Source organism: Xiphophorus hellerii, chromosome 6 (assembly GCF_003331165.1).
Source record: "Xiphophorus hellerii strain 12219 chromosome 6, Xiphophorus_hellerii-4.1, whole genome shotgun sequence".
Classification (NCBI taxonomy): domain Eukaryota; kingdom Metazoa; phylum Chordata; class Actinopteri; order Cyprinodontiformes; family Poeciliidae; genus Xiphophorus; species Xiphophorus hellerii.
In genome coordinates, this window is record NC_045677.1 from 20,927,270 (window position 1) to 20,948,196 (window position 20,927).

The 20,927-nt window shown below is 37.3% G+C and overlaps 1 protein-coding gene across 1 annotated transcript in view; it reads right to left on the reverse strand.

Annotated features, from left to right (window-relative positions):
- Positions 1 to 1,421: 1,421 nt before the first annotated feature.
- prkci (protein kinase C, iota) overlaps positions 1,422 to 20,927 on the reverse strand; it is a 35,737-nt gene continuing 16,231 nt past the window's right edge. Inside the window, exons 5-18 of the mRNA XM_032566234.1 lie at positions 20,349 to 20,434; positions 20,082 to 20,219; positions 19,944 to 19,998; positions 17,687 to 17,742; positions 16,668 to 16,844; positions 14,638 to 14,735; positions 12,849 to 12,935; positions 12,627 to 12,762; positions 12,415 to 12,502; positions 10,188 to 10,313; positions 9,692 to 9,771; positions 7,267 to 7,356; positions 2,927 to 3,042; positions 1,422 to 2,840 (exon numbers count right to left, since the gene is read on the reverse strand). Coding sequence (XP_032422125.1) covers positions 2,753 to 2,840; positions 2,927 to 3,042; positions 7,267 to 7,356; positions 9,692 to 9,771; positions 10,188 to 10,313; positions 12,415 to 12,502; positions 12,627 to 12,762; positions 12,849 to 12,935; positions 14,638 to 14,735; positions 16,668 to 16,844; positions 17,687 to 17,742; positions 19,944 to 19,998; positions 20,082 to 20,219; positions 20,349 to 20,434 — 1,421 coding nt within the window. The 3' untranslated portion in view covers positions 1,422 to 2,752. The remainder of the gene's footprint in view (positions 2,841 to 2,926; positions 3,043 to 7,266; positions 7,357 to 9,691; positions 9,772 to 10,187; positions 10,314 to 12,414; positions 12,503 to 12,626; positions 12,763 to 12,848; positions 12,936 to 14,637; positions 14,736 to 16,667; positions 16,845 to 17,686; positions 17,743 to 19,943; positions 19,999 to 20,081; positions 20,220 to 20,348; positions 20,435 to 20,927) is intronic.

Sequence of the window (20,927 nt, forward strand, 5' to 3'; positions counted from 1 at the left end):
TAAGAACTAAGTTTAAAAACTCCAACTGGATATTTCTCCTCATTTTAACTGTACGCAGTTCTTTAAATGTCCTGTGACTAAATATATTTGCCCATTTATCCATGACGATTGGAACTTTCAATATCTAGCAAGTTATTTTTGCAATTTACCATCTATTAAAATGGTAAATAAATGGACTGAACTTATATAAAAGAGCGCCCCTCAGATTAATTTCACTCCCTGCTACGGCGTGAATGAAATTACCGTAATAACCTGATCCTGGCTGGAAAGCGCAACGTCTCCCCTTTTAGAAATCGTTTGAATTTTTCAGATAGCGGAAATACGGTAATGCAAATTTGGCTGGATCGTCGCTGACGCGTTCAGACTGGGAGGGTTAAATATCTCTCAGAGCATCGTTTAGCTCGGCGCCTGAAAGAGGGAGGAGTCTGGCACTGCAGCAAACCCGACGAGACACGTCCGTCCTCCGAAACTGGACCGGCCAGGAGAGGATGAATCAGAAGAAATTAAAACTACCAGGGTAGCTATGGAATAGTTGCAGAGACCCAAAGCTCAGGATAAATTATTTGTGGCCTCCACCAATGTCAGATTCAGAAAACTATTTATCCACAGAGGGCAATAAAAGAGGCAAAGCATCAACCGGTTTAAAAAAAAAAGAAAAAGGTGCAGTTAAACTACCAGCAATATAACAGAGCATTCTGAAGCTCATATCCTTTCTTAAAAATCCAAAAAATATAAGTTTTTTTCTTTTTGGCCTTTTGTAGAAAAGCGAATAATCATAGAAAGTCGTAAATCCTACTTAAAGTTTGCTATAACCCTAGTAGAAAAGATAAAAAACATGGAGCAGCTCTGGTCAAATGAGACAAAAATCAACGTGTGTGTGACAGGAGATGGAGTTTATCTTATTGGTTATTATTTATTCAAATTCAAAATACTTTATAAGTCCCAAGGGGAAATTAAATTCATTCATTTAAATTCTTTAAAGAGTTTGAAGATGGAGATGACTGTAGGCAGGAAAAATCTCTAGTAGCAATCTGTATTACAGCGAATCTTAAGCCTCTGACTGACCATGGTCTGTCTCCTCTTAACATGATTAATTTCGTATAACGATTTGATTTATTATTGTCACAATATATTCAAATTAATGTTTAAAGAACCCTTAAAAATGTGTGGTCAGAATTGTTCTCCACTGTTTGTTCAATAAAGGTGTATCAATAAATAAATTTGAAAATGTGATTAAAAACAGCTAATGTGTGCACGTTATGTGACTGGTGTGTTTTTCAAGAGCAGCATTTGTGCTTGTGAACCTAAAATACATCAAAATTTATTGTTGAATAATGACAAAAGTGTGAAAATGTGTAGGATTATGTTCTTTAAGGCATTTCTGATTAATATCCAATGACACTCACCAACACAAACAAGTATTACCACAAGGAGAGAAATAAAATGTTTATTTTACCATCTGCATTTTTCTTCTTTGATCACTAATAATAAAGTCCAGCGGATGGTAAAACATCTGCAAAATACAACGAATACAAACAATAGTGTTTACACTGTGTCCCTCCCCCCCATTAATAATTTGGAATCAATGAAGTGATAAAAAACAAATCAAAATTAAATCTGATTCAACAGAAAAAGTAACAATAAAGCTAAACTGTAACAGATGAATGCATTGCCGGACAAACATGCGCCGTCGCCTATGTCGTTACATTCATTTCTTTGCTTTAAAATATCTTATTCCAAAATTAGATCGCGGGCTCCGTTAACAGTGTTAAAGCCACATTTGAGGGTCAAAACTGCTCGAGTTTGGTTTTACAAGAAAAAAGACGCACATGGAACAAAAAAAACCTAACAAAAAAAAACAAAAAACACAAAGAGCGCAAGTTTCAGAAAGGCATCATATTAAAAAAAAATAGAAAAAAAGAAAAATTTGAATATATAAATTCTATGACCTAGGACAGCACATCTTCCTTATGCATACTGTACCATCTAACAAGTACCAGAAAAATGTTTTTGGTCCTGTATGAGCGTGTTCTTAAAGGAAAAATCTGCCCGGCAACACTAAATAAAACCTGTGCTACGGCATCCAGGTACTTTGTGCTATTCATCCATCTCCCACAGCGACTTCATTCACAGCATTAACTCACTATTAGTGTTTCATTTCCTTCATTCAGACAGAAGGGACCTGAAGCTCAGAACTCGTCTGGTTCTTGTACACAGGCTGTTACGACTGACATAATCTAAAATAAAATATGAGAAAATATATAGATTTATATAGTGTTATGATTACTGTTCTAGACAGAACTAATTACTGTGAGTGTGGAGTGAAGCTAAAAAGGCCCCGTCTAATGTTCATCCTCAATAGTAGTTTATTATATACACTCGAATAAAAGCGCCCCGTCGGCTGAAAGGAGTGGATGCTCAGTCTGTCAGCAGCCGTGGAAGAACTTTGCGGCCGCAATAAAGAGGCCCAGATGAAGGAACCGATCAGAGCAGATTTATATGATATAAAAAAATATCTACGAAACAAGGTAGGCTTAAGGACAAGTGGTTATAAATGGCAGAGTGTGAGACTGGTTTTGGCAAAAACAAAGCGCTCTACTTGTGCATGTGAGGCCCTCAGGAAAAAACGTTGATGTTGCTGGGTCGTCTCTCATGCAGCAAGGAGATGCCACGTAAACACGCGTGGTCGGTGTGAGTGTGTGAGGGTGTGTTTGCAAGTGGGTGGCGTTCACGGGGACAGATGTCGAGTCTCTCACACGCACTCCTCCGCGGACATCAGCAGAGGGTTGATGTACTCAAAGCCCTCGAATTCGGACTGGTCGATCTTCCTGACGATGTCCCTGAAAACGAGACAAGAGGCGTGAGACGAACATGTTCGAACAATCGGACGTGTGAGCTGAGGCGAAGGGAGGAAGCGGATAGTTACTCGTCGTCAGGCGTGAGCTGGATGGGCTCGTTGGTGAACTGGGCGTCGAAGTTGTCCAGTCCGAATTCCCCTGAGATGTTGGGTTTGAACGGCGGGACCACCTGCTTCTGCTCCAGCTGAAACGACAGGAAAACAAAAGCAAAAATTACAATTTAGTCACTTAATTATTAGCAAACTTGGTCAACTTTTCCCACAGTAGATTTCAAGAACTTTTCAAGAATTTTCAAGGTAAGTTTTCAAGCTTTTTCAGCACCGCACTGAATGGAAGTCAATGTCAAATTTATGGATAGCACTTCTAAAAACAGGTTAAAACTGCACCAAAGTGCTATACAAAAACAATAACATAATAGAATAAAGTGATGAAAAGAAAAAGTAAAAAAAAATAAATCACAGTACCAGGCCTCAATTAAATGTGGATAAAAACAACACAAAGTAACAAAAAAAACATCTTCTATGTAATTTTTTTGAAAAGTGGGGTTTTTTTTGGGGGGCGTGGGGCTTTTCCAACTATTATACGTTGGAAAAGGTCTCAACATAATTTTTGTTTGGCGCAATAATTTATATTCCAATTTATCATCCATTAAAATTTGTTATGTCAGGCTTATATACATTATTTTTTAAGTTTTTCCAGATTCTTAGTTGAACCTATGGGAGTTGAACTTTGACTAGACCATCTGTCAGATGAAAATGCTTCGTAGCTCTTGCTGCATGTTTACCAGGTCTTCTTCAAAGCCTACCCAGTATCTAAAGTTCTCCACAACTCCCCTGACCTTTCTGCCGTGTTCCTTGATCTTCATGATGCTGTTTGTTCTCTAACAAACCTCTGAGGCACCGCATACAGTTTCAACAGTGAGTAAAACCTGCATGAGTCAGTTGTTTTCCACTACACTGACTACCAGTAACTCAATAAGCTTTCATCTGCCTCCCACTTGCATCAGCGACTGACTGGAAGCCCTTAAGCGCTCCCCCTACAGGCCTGCAGGTGAACTTGTAGGACAGAAATTTTTGTTTGTGTCAGGACGGTCAAAGTTGGGAGGGAGGAGGGAGTGCAAGCTGATCTGCCCAGACGCTGTGACCAACTGCTGGTTCTTCGCTCCAGACCAAACAGGGGAAAAAAAGGAGGTCATGTTGATCCCTGCTGAGCTACGCGGTCTGTCCGTCACACGTGGGTCTGCTTCAGACACAAAATGTGCCTGATCCTTCAAACGGGGACAGGTTTAGGAGTACAAACACTTTGAATGATTCAGCATATATTAATGAAAACATACAAAGGTTAGTGTTGTTATTAGGGCTGCAGCTAACGATTATTTTAATAATCAATTAGAATAATTTTTATTTTGACGATTAATCGGATAAAACAACAGACACAATCTGCAGATATTTCATTTAAGCACTTAAGCCGTTTTTATAAAATTTCTTTTTTTTAAATAAGAAAATTAACATTTTATTTTCTAAAATGCAACAACATTGCATTTCTCTAGTACAGCAAAGGATGCATCAGCAGGTTAAAAAAAATACTACAAAGATATAAAAAGTCCTTTCTGGTTGACTTACCAATATTTTTTCATTTAACCACTTAATTGGATAGTAAAAGGTGTTTAATAGGAGATTTTTATTACATTTGTTTTTCAGGATTTGAACCAAGTGAAGCTAAAATTATGCCATATAATGAGTTCTGGGTAGAAAATGTTTACAAAGGTTTTCTTTTAATCTTAAATGCAAAATGTATATATTTTTTCTACAGTTTTGGCTTAATTACTGCTCTGAGTATGTTGCTCTTTCAGCAATCTGCCTTTTTTGAGTCTATTCTCCAATTAACGATTAATTGATTACTAAATTAGTCATGATTAGTCACGATTAATGGAATTAATCGTTTCAGTCCTGGTTATTATTAAGTGCGGACTCTTACCAAATAATCTTTTCTTAATTCAAATACAACCATCAACTCTAATTTGCTGATGATAATGACTATTTATTACACTTTTGCTGCTAAAACAAACATCTTTGGATTTTTACATGATTATTTGAAATGATTTCTGTCAACAATTGAGCTTCAACTCTGCTGGGACTGGGTCTCATTTTACAGCGGATGGTGTCACAAAACGGAAATCTCACTATTAGACGACATCTCATTCATCGTTGAAACTGAGAACAGGAAGCTTTAAAAATATCTGCACGTATTTCTGGTTGTAGATTCAATTTCACTTGTATTCTTACAGTGATTCTGAACCTCCTAACAAGTGAGTTATTGACTCCTGCCGCTTCATTCCCAAATTCAGAATTAAACTAGAATGGTTGTAAAAGGAGAAATCAAAACAGAGAAAAGCTCCAGTGTTTGGAAACTTTGTGGAAATAATCAATGAAAGTGTCAGAGGCCGAGATTACTTCCGTGGAATTAAGAGCAGTATCCGAGAACTGGAACCTTAGCAGACAGTTCAGTTTCACTCTGAAGCAACACATGATTCACCGATGATCCAAAAAAACCAGAGCTCCACATTTTGGCTCTATATGGTTCGTCTCCTCTAATATCGTCTCCATCTTTGGCTTGAGCCTATCTGAGCCCATGTGAGTCACCCCATCAGCTGTCGTCAGTCTCTCGCTGACATGTTTGTTTCTGTCTGGCCGTCCTAAACAAGGACACGCGTCTCAGACCACAGCTGGTAACCTTTGGCTTTTACACTGCAGCCAAACCTGCAGAGCATGACAGGAAGACAGGAAGCATGACCCCTAAAGCACTTAGGCTTGACCCTCAGCTGTCTGCCTTTGTCCTACTTTCTAACAAGCACGCATCTGAAATCAGGAGGAAAACACAAAGTTTGCAGCAGGCTGTTCACATTGTGCTGAAGAATCCAACACATTAATGCAGGGGTGTCCAAAGTGCGGCCCGGGGGCCATTTGTGGCCCTTGGACTGACCAACTGCAATTTGAAAATGATAGAGAATTGGCCCACAGATGCAGATGAACACATAAAAATTGTTACCCACATAATTACAAATTAAAGTACAACACAAAGTATTTGTCTTTTTTATCACCAATTTTTAAACAAAAGGTAAATTTATCCAGAGATTTTACTGAAAAGCCAACTTTGTTGCACCCAAATGAGATATTATTCGATCTTAAATGGTTAAATATAGCAAACATTTTGAAACAAAGTGACCCAAATCTTGTTCTTATTACTGAAAGTAAATTTATTCAATAGAATTCTAAAGAAACTGAAAAATAGATGTCTTTCTTTTAATACATGCAAAATTACTGTAAGTAGTAAATTTCTGCCAACATTTTTTAAGATTAATCAAAGAAATTTTCTAGAGAAAACTAATTTTTAGGTTAATATCAGAAATTTTCTATAAAAAGCTTGACAATTTCAGAATTTCAAATGTCAAAAATGTTTCTAGAAAGTAATAATAATAATAATCACAAAACTTCTGAGGTTTTGTCAGAAATTTTGCCCTTTTTTCTATCTAAAATGGCCCAAATACACCATCGTAAAAATCTACAATATATATCCAGGTGCTTTATTTGCTTGATTTTAGGTGCTTTGTTGTTTTTTTTTGGGCCCACAGCAAAAAAGTTTGGACTTCCCAGTATTAATGGAAAGTTGAATGGAAGGAAACACTTACAGTCTTCACAATCATGGATATGACTTCAAATGTGATTTTAGAAGAGTGGTGAGTGGAAGGAAAAAAATTTAACATTACCACAGTTTTTGTCATGCTTATTTTAGGGCTAAATCAACAAACATCTTAGTTAGCGATTAATCTATCCTTTATTCTGATGATTAACCGTAGATAAGAGTTATCAAATTCTGCAGATTTTAACAGCCCTTTTACACAATATTAGAAATCCATTAAAAGTTGCAAATATTTCAACTTCTTTTTCAAATAAGAAAACAAGCATTTTATTGCCTAAAATGCATTAACAGCATTCCATTAGTAGTAGTAGGAAGCATCTGCAGCTAAAAAATACTTTTAACATCAACATGAAAGCTTAGTCTTTTCTGCTTGGCTCAACAAGATGCCTTATAGGAGTTTTTTTTTAATTTATTTATCTACAGAATTTGAACCACATGAAGCTAAAAACCTGAGTTCTGGGTAGAACATAATTACAGATCCTTCATCTTAAATGCAAAATTTGCATATTTCTGTAAAGTTTTGGTTTAGTTAACTGCTCTGTGGCTGCTGCCATTTCAAAACATGGTCTTTTTTGAATTTGTATGCTCCAGTTAGCAATTAATCTATTAATAAATTAGTTGACGATTATTTCAATAATGATCATGACTGACTGAGAATGAAACAGGAAAAGCACTCATCCAAAAGAAAGAAAGAAAGAAAATCACTCACAAGTTCCCAGTCGACGTTTCGGAAGAACGGATGGCCGTTGATGTCTGCGAAGCCTGTCTGAGGGTGGCAGCCCAGACGCTCCTTGGGATCCTGTGGGAGTGAAGGTGAGAGGAGGGTGAGAGGCGGTGGGAGATGACAGCAGGAGGAGTGAGACAACATGTCCAGCCAGGATGAGGAGCGAGTGACAAGGAAGAGAAACTGAGGACAGACGAATAAACCAAGGCCAAAAAAAATTAAGCTTTTTAAATTCATTTGAATCCACCTTCAAAAGGTGACATATGATGCTTCCTTGAACAGGTTAGGATGGATTACACAAAACATTTATTATATTATTTTGCACAAAATCACTCTTCAATCACGATTTTTATTCTGATCAGTTCTGGCTATTATGAGCTTTCAGAATGAGATGTTTTAGGGTGTCATGTCACTTTAAATCTAAATAAGCTGCTCCTTAACGTCTTAATGTCTACACTGGCACGTGAAAAACAGATGCACAATTATACAAACATCTGTACATCTTTGAAAATCAGAAGTGGAACCTCCTGCACAATCAGCAAGTTTTAAGCAAGTGGTTTCTGGATGGTAAGTCGACAACAAAACACTTTTTTTTTTCCAGCAGCCATTGTACAGGACATAAAATGGCTGCTGTACAATGGCTGCTGGTAAAACCAGCTGACCAAACATGATAGAGCTCAGCTTGGGTATCTAAGTGACGGGCTGGAACTCCACTTTGGTTGCTAGGTAAAGGCACAGAACGTCTGCTTAAAGCTGCAGCATGTAACTTAAAAAAAAAAAGATTTTAGATATGTATTAAAATATGTCTATATTAGGTGAATTTATTGCCAGACAATTTTTTACATTTTGCCAATTAGTACCATTTATACCTAAACCGAAAAATCAACAGCCATTCCAGGGATCAGCAAAGATCGGCCTCGTGGGTGATCAGTATCGGAATCGGCAGCAAAAAACTTGATTGGAGAATTCCTACAAAAAACATTAACTTATTGCAAAAAAATGGCTAGGTGTTTTTTTGTTTTTTTTTAAAGCTTTGGGGCTGTTTTTAGAAGAAGTATAAAATACAAAAACGTGTAAAATGTTCATTTTAAACAATACATTCCCTTTAAAATGTCTCATAATACACATTACACGAGTCTATTAACTGGTTCATATCACGTATTCCTCAAGACAAATTTCCAGTAAGGTGGTTTTTGATCTTTTTTTAGTGATATTACGGTCATTTAGATGACGGTACAGCTAATTTAGTTTGAACTGAGCACATCTAGTGATGATTAATAGAAGTTTTAAATCAACGAACAAATTCAGGAACAACTTTCTATGTGACCTCTCAGGATGAGCCAACATCTCTCCCACACAGTACGTGCTCCATTGTCATGTCTGTCATTTCGGCACTTTATGGAAAATATTAGTAGCACTATTCATGACAGGTATCACCAACGCTGACAACAGCAAAACAAAAACATTAGAACAAAGTCTTGCCCCAAAACTAAGCTAAATCTGCATTTTTTCCCATACAATTCTATTTATATCAACTTTTGAATTCAGATTAACTACCAGAAGAAATGATTGACATAAAAGCATGTTTTTTAGAAGATATTTTCTGCCATTTACATTATTTTTTTAAGGAAAAAAGCAAGTTTAAAAGACAATTAAATAAAATTTTTGGATTACAAAAAATTATTTTCAAGCCACATCATCCAGCTCTAATCTCATTTAAGTGTTTACATCCGTTACTGCCATGATGTTTAATGAATTATCACATAAACAAGCTTGTTCACAGGTGATTTTAATAGAGTTTGTCCTTTAATGAAAACACTGCAATTGTGAAATTGTGTTGTTTTGACATTAATAGCATCTCCAAAAGGTTTAAGACATATTTATAATGGAAATGCAGCTACCGTCTCTTGTTCTGAAATGCAAATAATCGTTTGTGCTTCTTTTTCATCCCGACCGGATTACGCCAATGCCTCACTAGAACAGCTACAAGTTGCCTAAAATGCAGTTGCCAAGCTTATGAGAAAATCCCAAGTATTTTTTAAGTGACTGATGCAATTAGTTATTAGAATGCAACTTCTGGTTTATTTAAAGAGCGTAATTTAAGATGATTTTATTGACTTGGAGAACTCTTCGTGGACAGACAATCTATCTCTCTACATAAGTACGTTCCTGAAAACTTCTAGAATAATTTTAACCTTTCTGCTCAACTACAGAAATGTGTTTACATTGTTCAAATGTCATCCTTCGATATGCACATTAAAAATGTATGGAAACATGGAAATCAAAGTGAAGTGTGTGTGTGTGGGCAGGTTAGACAGAGAAAAAGAAAACCCAATAAAGAAGGAGGTGGAATTAGACTAACATGGATATGATAATGTAATTCCCAGCAGAGAGTTTAACTCCTTCATACCTTGTTGAGGAAACCTTTGAGAACGCTGGCAGCTTTCACTGACAATGACCGCGGGATTCGGATCTGTTTTTCCAATATAACTGCAACAAAAAAAAAAAAAAAAAAGGTATTGAGACTGACACACTCTCCTCAAGCCGACATGTTAGGTTATTGACACTGCTGCTGCTCGGACCCCCAGCGCTGAACATACTGCGGCTCTGTGATCCATGTTGTGATAACGTGTGTTGAATTATGCATCGGTCTGCAGATCCAACATCTCACTGGCTATACTAAGAACACAAACACATTCTGGGAGCATATTTAATAATGAAATAAAGGGAAAACACATACTTTCACACATTTCCCAGCAACAGATGGCATGTGCCTGGCACCGACAGAAGCCGTTATAAAGGTGTCGATAAAAAGGTGTTGGATGTTTCATCACAGTAGGTTTTCTTTTTTTTTTCCCCCTTGTCCAACTATAAATCTTAGCAATGTGTTTCTCTGTGAGTTATACCTTGAAAGAGGTAGTCTTCTGTGTTTTGGTCTGGGTTTTCATTGCTGCCGACGATGTCGAAGGGCGACCGGCCCGCCATCATCTCAAACATCAGCACGCCCAGCGCCCACCAGTCCACACTGAACCCTGAGAGACACACATTGGCCATTAGAGGTTATACCTGTAAAGCAGAAAGACATGACTTCTTTATGCTCCAAAGGCTAAAGTTGACCTATTGCGCTTCCTTGAACAGGTAAGGATAGGTCTATAGGTTATTAAAAATATCTTTTTTATATTTTCTTTGCAAAAATCATTCCTAGATTATAATATTTCAGTCTGGTCAGTTCTACCTATTTTCAGAATGAGCTGTCACTTTAAAGCTCAATAAGCTGTAGCTGGCCATGCCCCCGCAACTCAGCGTTTACACTCCATGTGAAAATGGCTGCCAATTATGCAATCATATATCTTTGAAAAGCAGAATTTGAACCTCCTTCACAACAAACAAGAATGCAGCAAGTGGTTTTGGGGGGTTAATTCACAACAAAACACTTTTCTTTTCCAGTAGCCATTGTATATGCTGGAGTTCTACTGGGGGTTGCTAGGTGATGGGCTGCGCTTTTCTGGGGTTGCTAAGTAACGGTGTAGAGCCCATTGATTGTGACTGAACAATCTGTAGGTTTATGAAATAAAAAATGTCAACTTATTGCCAAAAAACGACTTGGTGGATTTTTTTAAAGCGTTCTGACAATTTTAAGAAGCAAATGAAAAAACAAAAACATGTAAAATATGAATTTTGCTTAATAGGTCCTCTTTAAATTCAAGACTTCTAAAGGTTGTTAAAAGCTGACCTAACTGCACATGAACTAAAAAGAACACCTTTAAAACCTTAGCAACAAATACTTAACCTTAATTTATCTTTATCTACCTGCCTGGGTTTTTTTGGCTCTAGCATGCAAGCTATTTGGCTTAACTGTGTGACAAATGTGTCAATAAAACCCATATTTACCTCCAACAAGTCTCAATTTCTCATTCTCTCCTGTCTTTGTGATGTTTCCAGCTCTCTCTTTGACCTTTAGCATCTACTGCTCTGAGTCTCCATTCAACAGAATGAATATACGCATCAAATGTGCAAATTAAAGAAACCCTAGGAATATAAAGGTCAAAGCAGGTACATTCAAAAATGTCCTTGGGGAAATTAAATACACTGATGTTACTGTAATAACTAATTTTCAAGTGTGCAGCTCTATTACATTCCTCTTTCCCATCTACTAATAAATCATACTTTTAAAGTAAAAAAAAAAAACTTTACTAAAAGAATAAACCTTCATAGTTCTTTATTTTACCAAAGGTAGCTCCTAGAGTACTGTAAAGTGAATTGAGTGAAGAGTTTTTAACTTTTTAGGTTCCTCTATTGTGAAAAGATTTCTTGATTTGGGTTCAAACTTCCCTTTTAAATTAATGCCAACAGTTAGCGTTGGCTTGTGTAACTGTGAGCCGTTGTGTCGGTCTTTCAAACAGGATTCTCATGTTGAAACTAAATGATGTCAAGTCAAATTACTGTATTTTCTTTAAAGCAAAGTCAGACGCTGACACTCAGCTTGACTTGAAACGCGTAGCTACCACCAAACAGAGCGTTCGGCTGGACCACAACAACACACAACTAAGTGAAAAACAATAAGGAATCATTAGTTTTAATGTAAACTATGGTTTCTGTGACATAATGAAAATCAGAGTAGTAAACACTAACTTCTTTTTTTTTTTTTAACTAGGAAGACTTGTCGCTATGATACCACTTTGGTTACCGGGGAGCTTTTCCTATTTTTATTTTATTGTTTTGCGTGTTGATAATTATAGCCGAGGATCTTAGTAGAACAAAGTGACATTTATCTGAGCAGCTGAAACTAAAGGCAACCTTTGCTGTTAACGTGTCTCGATAGACTTGAGTCATCAGGCCGGTCTTTCACCACACTGTTTTCCAAATCTCATGCACCTTTGAGCAAGTTTAAAACTTTCCCAATTAAGTTTGTCTACTTTAGTATTCATTTATTTCCTAGGTTCTGTTTTTTTTCTGACAAACTACATTTCATCTGCCCTCATCTTGTCCAGATAAACATGCAGCTCAGCTTCTGCAGCTGCCATTACAACTGAAAGGATCATTTCAGATATCGAATCATAACTCCTCTGTAACTTTTCATAGGCAATCATCGGATAGCGTTTCTGGTAAGTGCCTCCCCGTTGTAATTCTCACCATAATCCTCTCCTCTGAGTATTTCAGGAGCGATGTAATTAGGGGTGCCACAGAAAGTGCTTGTTGTATCGCCTGGTCTCAAACCCTCCTGCAAAAACAGAAAGATCAGCGCGCTGAAATCAGTAAGCCGACTCTTCTGGAGCTCTGCAGGTGCTTTTATCCAAAGTGCACTGCGGCATCATTAGTTCGCACTTTAACGGGAAAACAAACACCTTGCACATGCCGTAGTCTGTCAGCTTGATGTGTCCCTCGGAGTCCAGCAGAACGTTGTCAAGCTTCAGGTCTCTGTAGATGATTCCCCGCTCGTGGAGGTAGTTGAGAGCCAGACTGATCTCTGCAGAATAGAATCTGAAATAACAGAAACAATCATCAAGATCGTGTTTTTTTGTTGTTGTTTTTTTTAAACAAACCAGAGGAACGGACTGGGTTTATACCTGGCGTGTTCTTCTGGGAGTTTTCTTTGTCTTTGCATGTGGAACATGAGGTCGCCTCCATTTACATATTCAATAACAAAGAAGAGTCTGAGGAGAAAATACATTTTTATTGTTAAATTGCTTTTCTGGTGACTGGCTAGCGGCACAAAACACAGGGCAACACAAACAGTCCATCAAACTTTCCTCTGCTATTTTTAGCTTTAGTTTTCTGTATTTAGTTTTAGAGTATGAATGGTATTTCTGAATATTTTTCATGATGGGAATCTCCCACAACCTGAACTGTGACTTCACAGATTCATTGACAGAAAAGCACACTCCAGTCTAGATGCAAAAATACCCCAACGTGTCACTTAGAAACACTCATATGGGTAAATTCTGTAATGACTGAATGGTTTCTCTACATGACTGTTTCAAACTTGAAAGATATTTTATATCCAACCACACATTTTAACTTTTTAAACCATAAAGGCTTAAACTACTGTTTATTAATTTGGTATTTCATGTGATATACCAACAAGGTACTATATAAGGTAAGTAGATGAGCAAAAGCCACATGGTTTTTAAATTTGTTTGCTAACAGAAATCTACAAAGTGTGGTGTGCATTTTGTTTTCAGCCTGTGCGGTCCTTTAAATGCTACTAAAGATGCAGGGCAATTTTCTAAAAACTTTGCACATAAGGAGGCTAAAATGTTCCCTGTTCTCGATGGGGAAAAGTCAGATTGAATGGAGACGTTTTGCAAAAGATTGTCAACAAATTTAAAGCTTTTTTAATCCTACTGTCCCTGATAGTTCAGCTATTCACAGCTGAAACTCACTTGATTTCTTAAAAAAACCTCTTTTGTTGTTTTTTCTCATCCATACTGGAGTTGGAGATCCCTACGCTTATATTTCTGAATACATTTGACCAGAGCATTTTCTTTCAGAGCATCTGAATTCTGAAGACAATTAGTTGCACAGAACAAGTTATTGTTTTTTATGAATATAAGATATTTCCAGGCCTTATTTTTACATACATCAATTTACGACATTTTAAGGATGTACGGACACCATGTCAGAACTCCCTAGAAGACGTGTCAAACTCGAGGCCCGTGAGCCAAATCCGGTCCGTTGAAGGTTTTTATGTGGCCCTCTAGATTCTAGACTAAACACTAAGTGTGTTTAAATATTATTTATCAATCAATCAATGCAGTTTTATCTGTTTACTGTCAAATTATATCAGTCAGTCCCTCGAGTGTCTTGTTAATTATAGTGGAAATTCCCCGCCCAAAAAACTAAATCACTTTTCTACGCTAAGATATAATTGGGAGTTTGTTGCAGATTTATCTCAAAGTTGTCAAAAACTCTATTACTTGCACCTTAATTGATGTAAGATTATAGTCCATGATCTATACAGCGAGTAAAAAAAAGTCACATTTGCCAACATAAATAAGCATAAATATTTCCAAATTAGTACCACAAATATTGTAATTTTCATTGCAAAAAAAAAATCACAAAAATCAGGAAATCCTAGAGGGACTGAAAAGATGTTCAATATTATTTAATTTTAAGGAACTTATTAATATGTTAACAATTTGTTAACATATTAATATGTTTTTTATCAATACATTCTGGCACAACCGGCCCTTTCAGAGCATCCATGACCTTGATTTGGCCCAAAACAAAAACGAGTTTGACATTCCTGTCCAAAATCATGCAAAATGTCATGCACATATTGAGTTGATTAAGAAATGAGTTTTTCCCACACATTGCAGCCTGTCCTAAGGGTCGATGATGATGCTCGTATCTCACCTGCTATCTGTCTGGAAACAGGAGTGGAGACCGACCAGGAATGGATGATTAGAGGCCTGCTCAAAGACGTGCTTTTCTGTTTGGACCCAATCGATGTCCTGGAAGAGAAACACACAAAGACACACCCAAACGTCAATCCGAGATCATTGTGACATAGTATCCTTGAGTTAATAAAAGCTGAATAAGCAGATAGTCCCATCGACCGTGCTACAAAGCTTCAGGTTGGGTTGTATGGACGGTGGCCAACTGTGGGACAAAAAGGGCTGAGCTAAGAAAAGCGGCAGGAGGACTCCATCGATGTTTGGAAGATAATACATCTGGACACGGATGCTGCTCACGCTGACAGCGCAGGGACAGCTGAACACTTCAGCATTGATCGAGAGGCGCTTGTCAATTTGTCAATCATGCTAAGTGCGTCTAATCAAGGCTAACTACTCCTGTTGCCTGCCGGCTGTGCTGCTACATGTGTCGACAGATCAATTTCTGATGACATGATGGTTTATCTACACCTTCTTAGAAAGACTGATGGCTTTCAAGAGATCTGTTACGTCAACTAAGTGTTTCAGACAAGATGTCGAAGATGAATAAATGAGACAGATGTTCGTTATGCAATAATAGCTCATTTTCAATCAGATAATTGTATATAGAAACTGTAAATGGAAAAAACTGCACTATTAAGAAAAAACACTTACATTTTTTGTTTTGAGATCTTAAATGTATAATTCCTCCCTCCAGACCTGCCTTGTGATGGTTTATCAATGTTCTAAACAAACTGCGAATGAGCAGCAATTTAACACTTAACTTTCAAGATGGAAATGTGGAATTTAAAAAACAAAATGGAGTCCACATGACGAAGAATTCCCTGATATCCGAAAGCAGGAAAAGCTATATTGTAGTTTCTGTAGTATTTTGGCTGCTGCACTTTATCTGTCATTAATAATATGAGGTAATATGGGGCTCAGCTCACTTCGGCTCTCTTCAGAACCCCCCACCCCCCCACAAAAAACGGTCTGTCATAGCGGAAAAAACCTCTCTGAAACATAAATTTCCTCCAAAATAATAAAAGAAAACCCAACTCAATGCTTAGTGCAATGTTAAATTAAATCAAATTGAATCGAGTAAAAAACTTTACTGGAAATTCTGTCGCCACACGTTGATTGGAGGTGCAAGGCTACAGGAGTCGTTTACAGTAAATGTTTACGTAAATCAGAGTCAGCAAGGTGAGATTTTATTAAAGATTTTATTGCTCTTTGTGTCAGTTCAGATATTCCTCTGGCAAACGATTGAAAAACAAGTTACATAGCAGTCCGGATCATTATAGAGTTTACTGTGGCCTTCAACTCTGAAGCATTTCTAATAGGAAGATTTTCTTGTTTCAAATGTGGATTATTATTTTTCAAAATAGTGGCGAAATACATTTAAATGCCCTGAATGGATCCAGTTAACATTCTGCTGAATCACAACACTTTGTTATATTTGTGCTGAATTGGGTTAATAAATATGGGTAGAAAGGGAAAAACAAATAAGGTGGAGTTTGGGAAAAAACTCCTTCTAAAACTGAATTTGGAAAATAAAACTATTTGTTTATTATCATTTGTCAGTTCCTTTACATTGGGGAACGTTTTAATTAGATTTCCTAACTCTACACGTTTGGATCTAATCAGGCTCAGGTGTGGCTAGTGAAACTAAAGTGTCTAAATCACATTTAATTCAGGATATAACATGGGTGGGTGCTTTTTCCCTCCACAATAAAAACAGTCTTCATTTGAAAAATATTTCATGATCTGACAAAAACAGAAGAAATCTGCAGAGGTTCAAACACTTTTCAAAGAGCCACGGGTATAAGCCTGCTAAGGAATCATTTCATGCATGTTTACTGAGTTCTCTCCTCTGGGGTTGGTGGAGTTTTGCTCAGCTCATTTTTAACATCATTTTAAAACACATCCGCCAAACACTAATTAGTGTAAACAATCTCCCATGAAATGCCTTTTTAAAAAGAACAAGTTAAGTCTCCCCGTTGGTTCAGATACCTCGTCGTCGTTGACGAGCTCCTTCTTGACGACCTTCATGGCGTAGATGCGCTCCGTTTTCTTTAGCTGCACCAGCAGCACCTTGGCGTAGCTGCCTCTGCCGATCACACGCAGCAGGTCGAAGTCCGCCAGGCCCAGGCTGGTGGGAGACTTCCCCGTGTCTCTACTGCTGCGTGCCTTAAGGGGGGAAGGAGGCAGGAGAGCAGGGGAGAGGGGGGAAGAAAATCAACGAGCAGGGTGTTAAATCACATCATTCAAAACAGTAAACAACCTAATATGATGATTACAAAGTCAACTGAGACAATCAGAAATGAATAATTTCGATCCAGCTACCTTTCTCAATCTAATTTCATCTGTGAACTATTGACAGAGCTGATGATCTGGTTTGGACAGGAAGATGATTTCCTTTGGGTAACTTTGCAAATGAGATTGTAGCGGCTCCCAGAGCAACTTTTTGAGAATAAATCTTAGTAATGATTTCCATGTGCCTATTAAAAACCAACATGCAGCTTGCATTAGGTTAGGCACTTGTATTACAGTCATATTTCTCGGTAAACATGGCTCCCACCTTCACCATTTCCTCACTCCTCTCCCGTAATCATCTTAGTAGTAAACTATTTCAACCTCCTGCCTTCACTTGAAAACTGCCGACAATATCTCTCTCTAATCTCCATAAAAAAAACACCTAATTCAATTTATTCTGTACCCATCTTCTAAACTATAGTAACCCCTAACTCCATCCCAAGCCATTAATCAGCCGCTGTTGTTGAGAGTTTGATAAAAGGTTACTTAATTAGCTCCACCAAAGGAAATCAATAGCAGTGCAAGGACGCCTACGTCTGCACGCTTTATCAGAAACGCAGCAGGTAAACAAAACGTATCAACATGGAGATTATAACCCTCACCTTTATTTCTGATTATTCTAATTTTTTTCCTCAATTGCTAAAAATTTAAATCCCTAAAGAACATCAAGATGACAAGTTGTCATGTCAGTGACAATCAAAAGATTTCTCTCTCACCAATTTCTCCTCTCCATCGTAATCCAAGCTTCGACTGGATTCTTTAGTCTGAGGGCCTGAGAAGGAAGAAAATGAGGAAAACACAAGCGGAAAAAGTGGCAGACAGAGTGACAGACATACATAAGGAGAGGGGGTGGCAGGAAGGGTGAAAAACAAGTAGGAGAAAAGAGAGAAGAAGGAGAGAAAATAGGTGAGAGACAGTCACACGTTTTGTTCACAGCTCGCTGCAGTGCCTGGGTAATCTCTCACTGCTGGGTTAAAACGAGAAAAAGAATCTGTTCTGGTACTTCTTTTTTTTCCATTAAAACAGAAAAACCTTCTTTGTTTATGATATATTCCAATGTTTTTACATCTGTGCTCCACAACACACCCAGGTGGTCTGTCGGCATCCGCAGCAGGAGGTCCAGCTGCTTCACTATCATTAGTAACTAAAATCCCAAAATGTCTCACTTCAGTCAACTCTCACTTCAATCTGGTTCATAAGCCTCAAAATAAAACCAATCAGCTAATAAAGGTGTTTTAAATCTAGCTATGACGTTACAGTTGATTATTGCACTCTTCTAAATTCTTCCTATTCAATTTTAACCCCATTAAACGGAGAAAGGAGAGAAATAATGAAATTCTTCTTAAATAAAATCCTTACATTGAGAAATAAACTATGAGTTTACTCATTTTAAGCTTTGATTATTTTAGCTCCTAATCAAAAATATATTTCCAGGTCATCAAGTGAACTGTAAATAAGTTCAAAAGTAAATAGAAGTATAACTCAAAGTGTTTTTCATAATGAGAAACTGACAAAAAAAAAACTGATGCAGTAGTAAAATAAAGGAAAGTAATGAAAAGTTGGAATAGGAACTAAAGTTTATGGTGTTCCAGTTATTAATTGAAAGTAACTGTAACCAGCTGGGTTTTTAGCCTGGATTTAAAGGAACTCAGTGTTTCGGTAGTTTTGCAGTTTTCTAGAAGTTTGTTCCAGATTAGAGGAAAATAAAAACTGGATGCTGCTTCTCCATGTTTGGTTCTGATTCTGGAGATGCAAAGTAGACCAGAACCAGAAGACTCGGATGGCCTGGAAGGTTCATACAACAACAAAAGATCTGTAATGTATCTTGGTGCAGCTGATTGACTACGAGGCTGATGCATGGAGGAGTTTGTTGTGTTATTTTAATAAAAAAAAAAAACATTAATATTTGTGGTTTGGATTTTCAAGGTTAGACATCCAGCCCTCGTACTGGCTGTGTGTTTCTGAAGCTCAGCAAAGGCCAAATTTAGAAACTGTTACTGCAGATGCATCTCAAATTAGAATACCACCCAAAGTTATTTCAGGAATTCACAGTGATCTATCTCAAATGTTTATTTTAGTGGCCACAGCTTACAGCTAATGCAAACCTAAACACTTTGCCCAAGGATCTTTTTTGCATCAATGCAGCGTGGAACGGAGGTTTCTTTAACACCAACCCTTCAGCTGATCTGCTCTGTCAGTCTGGGGCCTTATCTGTCTTTTCTTTGATTCTCTATGGGATTTATTTAGGTCAGCCCAGTTTGCTAACAAGTCAACCACAGTGAAACTATCATGATTAAAGGCTGTATTATTGTTGTTTGAGCCAAGTCCTGCTGGGAAATTAACTTCTACATAAAACTTATCAGTAGAAGGAAGCATGAAGTGCTCTAACATTTCCTGACATTCATCTATGTTGACTTTGAACTTGATAAAACAAATAAAATGGCTGCTTGAAACAGAGTTGCTACTGGAGAAACTTCCTTCAGATCCTCAGAACTTTTAAATACGTTTTTCCTTCACAACCTGCTGCAACCTTTAAAAACCCCCCCCCAAAAAACCAACACATTTTTCCTTCCATTCAACTTTCCAATAATATGGTTGAATACTGCCAGATTCAGTATTCTAAAGCAATGATTAAAGCAATTTTGTTGCTTTAATCAATGGAAAACTGTTGAACAGTCTTCCAGATGATTATTTAGGCAAGAACATGTCTTTGCATTTCTATATTAAAAATTATTTTTATTGGTCTATGTGACATTCTGCTTTTATGAAAACTGAATGTTGGGTTTTCATTAGCTTTAAGCCATAAGAATCTGAATTATCAGAAATAAATGTAAAGGTTCACTTTTTGAATCAAATCATTGATGTAGAATCTTTTTGATAATTAATTTTCTTCTGTGTTTTGAGTTGATGAATCCCTGTTTTAATTTAACAACCTATAAAACAACAATGGAGATTTTTTAAAAAGTGTGTTACCTTGCTGTTCGTCTGGGCCTAGATGACTTGACTGCGTGCCGGGCAGGATTGGTTCCTAGATAAATTCCACCATTAAGAATCGTCGGGATGTGCAGGTTCTGATAAGTTGTGATAGTGATGATTTGTGACAGATCTCACCTGAATCATCGGTCGACCGCACTCCACCGTCACCAGTTTATGGCACTTCTTATGCACCAGCAGTTTGCAGTTGATGCATTTGTAACCTTGTCGTCCCAGACCCCAGATTCGGTCTGTACAGATGGCACAGTGAGCTCGCTGCATGGGAGGGTCAACAGAGAGAAACAGTCATCACAAAATACATTTTATACCAAAAAAAATGATCAAATATAATGTAATACAAAACCAAAATAAATCCCTTGGATTGATCTCAGTATCTTGTCTCACCCTGTTGAAGCGTTTCGCCTGAAAGGCGTGGCCGCTCGCGTAGTAAAGCTTCCTCCAGCGTCGAGCTCCACGGCGATATATCGACTCTATGGAGAGAAACAGACTGGCCTCAATGTAAGGAATGTAAAATGGTGCGATTTAAGCTGGATTAAACACCAAAATAATGCCAATTTATCTAATAGTTTAGCTTTAACTTGTAAAGTTTGTTTTTGAGCTAGCAATGTTGTTTTTCAATAACCAGTTAACCAGAAACCAGGTGTCTAGATTTTTATGCAGACTTTGTATGGTTTGAATACAAAAAAATTGTCCAAGTTTTATGATATTTATGTTAGAAAAAATAAAAAACGTTTCAGGATGTGGTAAAGACATATTTCACTGAATTTTAATACAGATGGAACAATTTAGATTAAAGTTTGGCTCAAAATGTCCAACAAATTTGTCAAATTTACACATTTGACAAATACACATTTATTTTAGTTTTAATAATAAAATTATACAAAAACTGAATGCTTCGTATTTGGTTCGGAATAGAACCCTTACTTATGAGTGGATTGTGAAAAAACCCCTGAGGTTTTGACC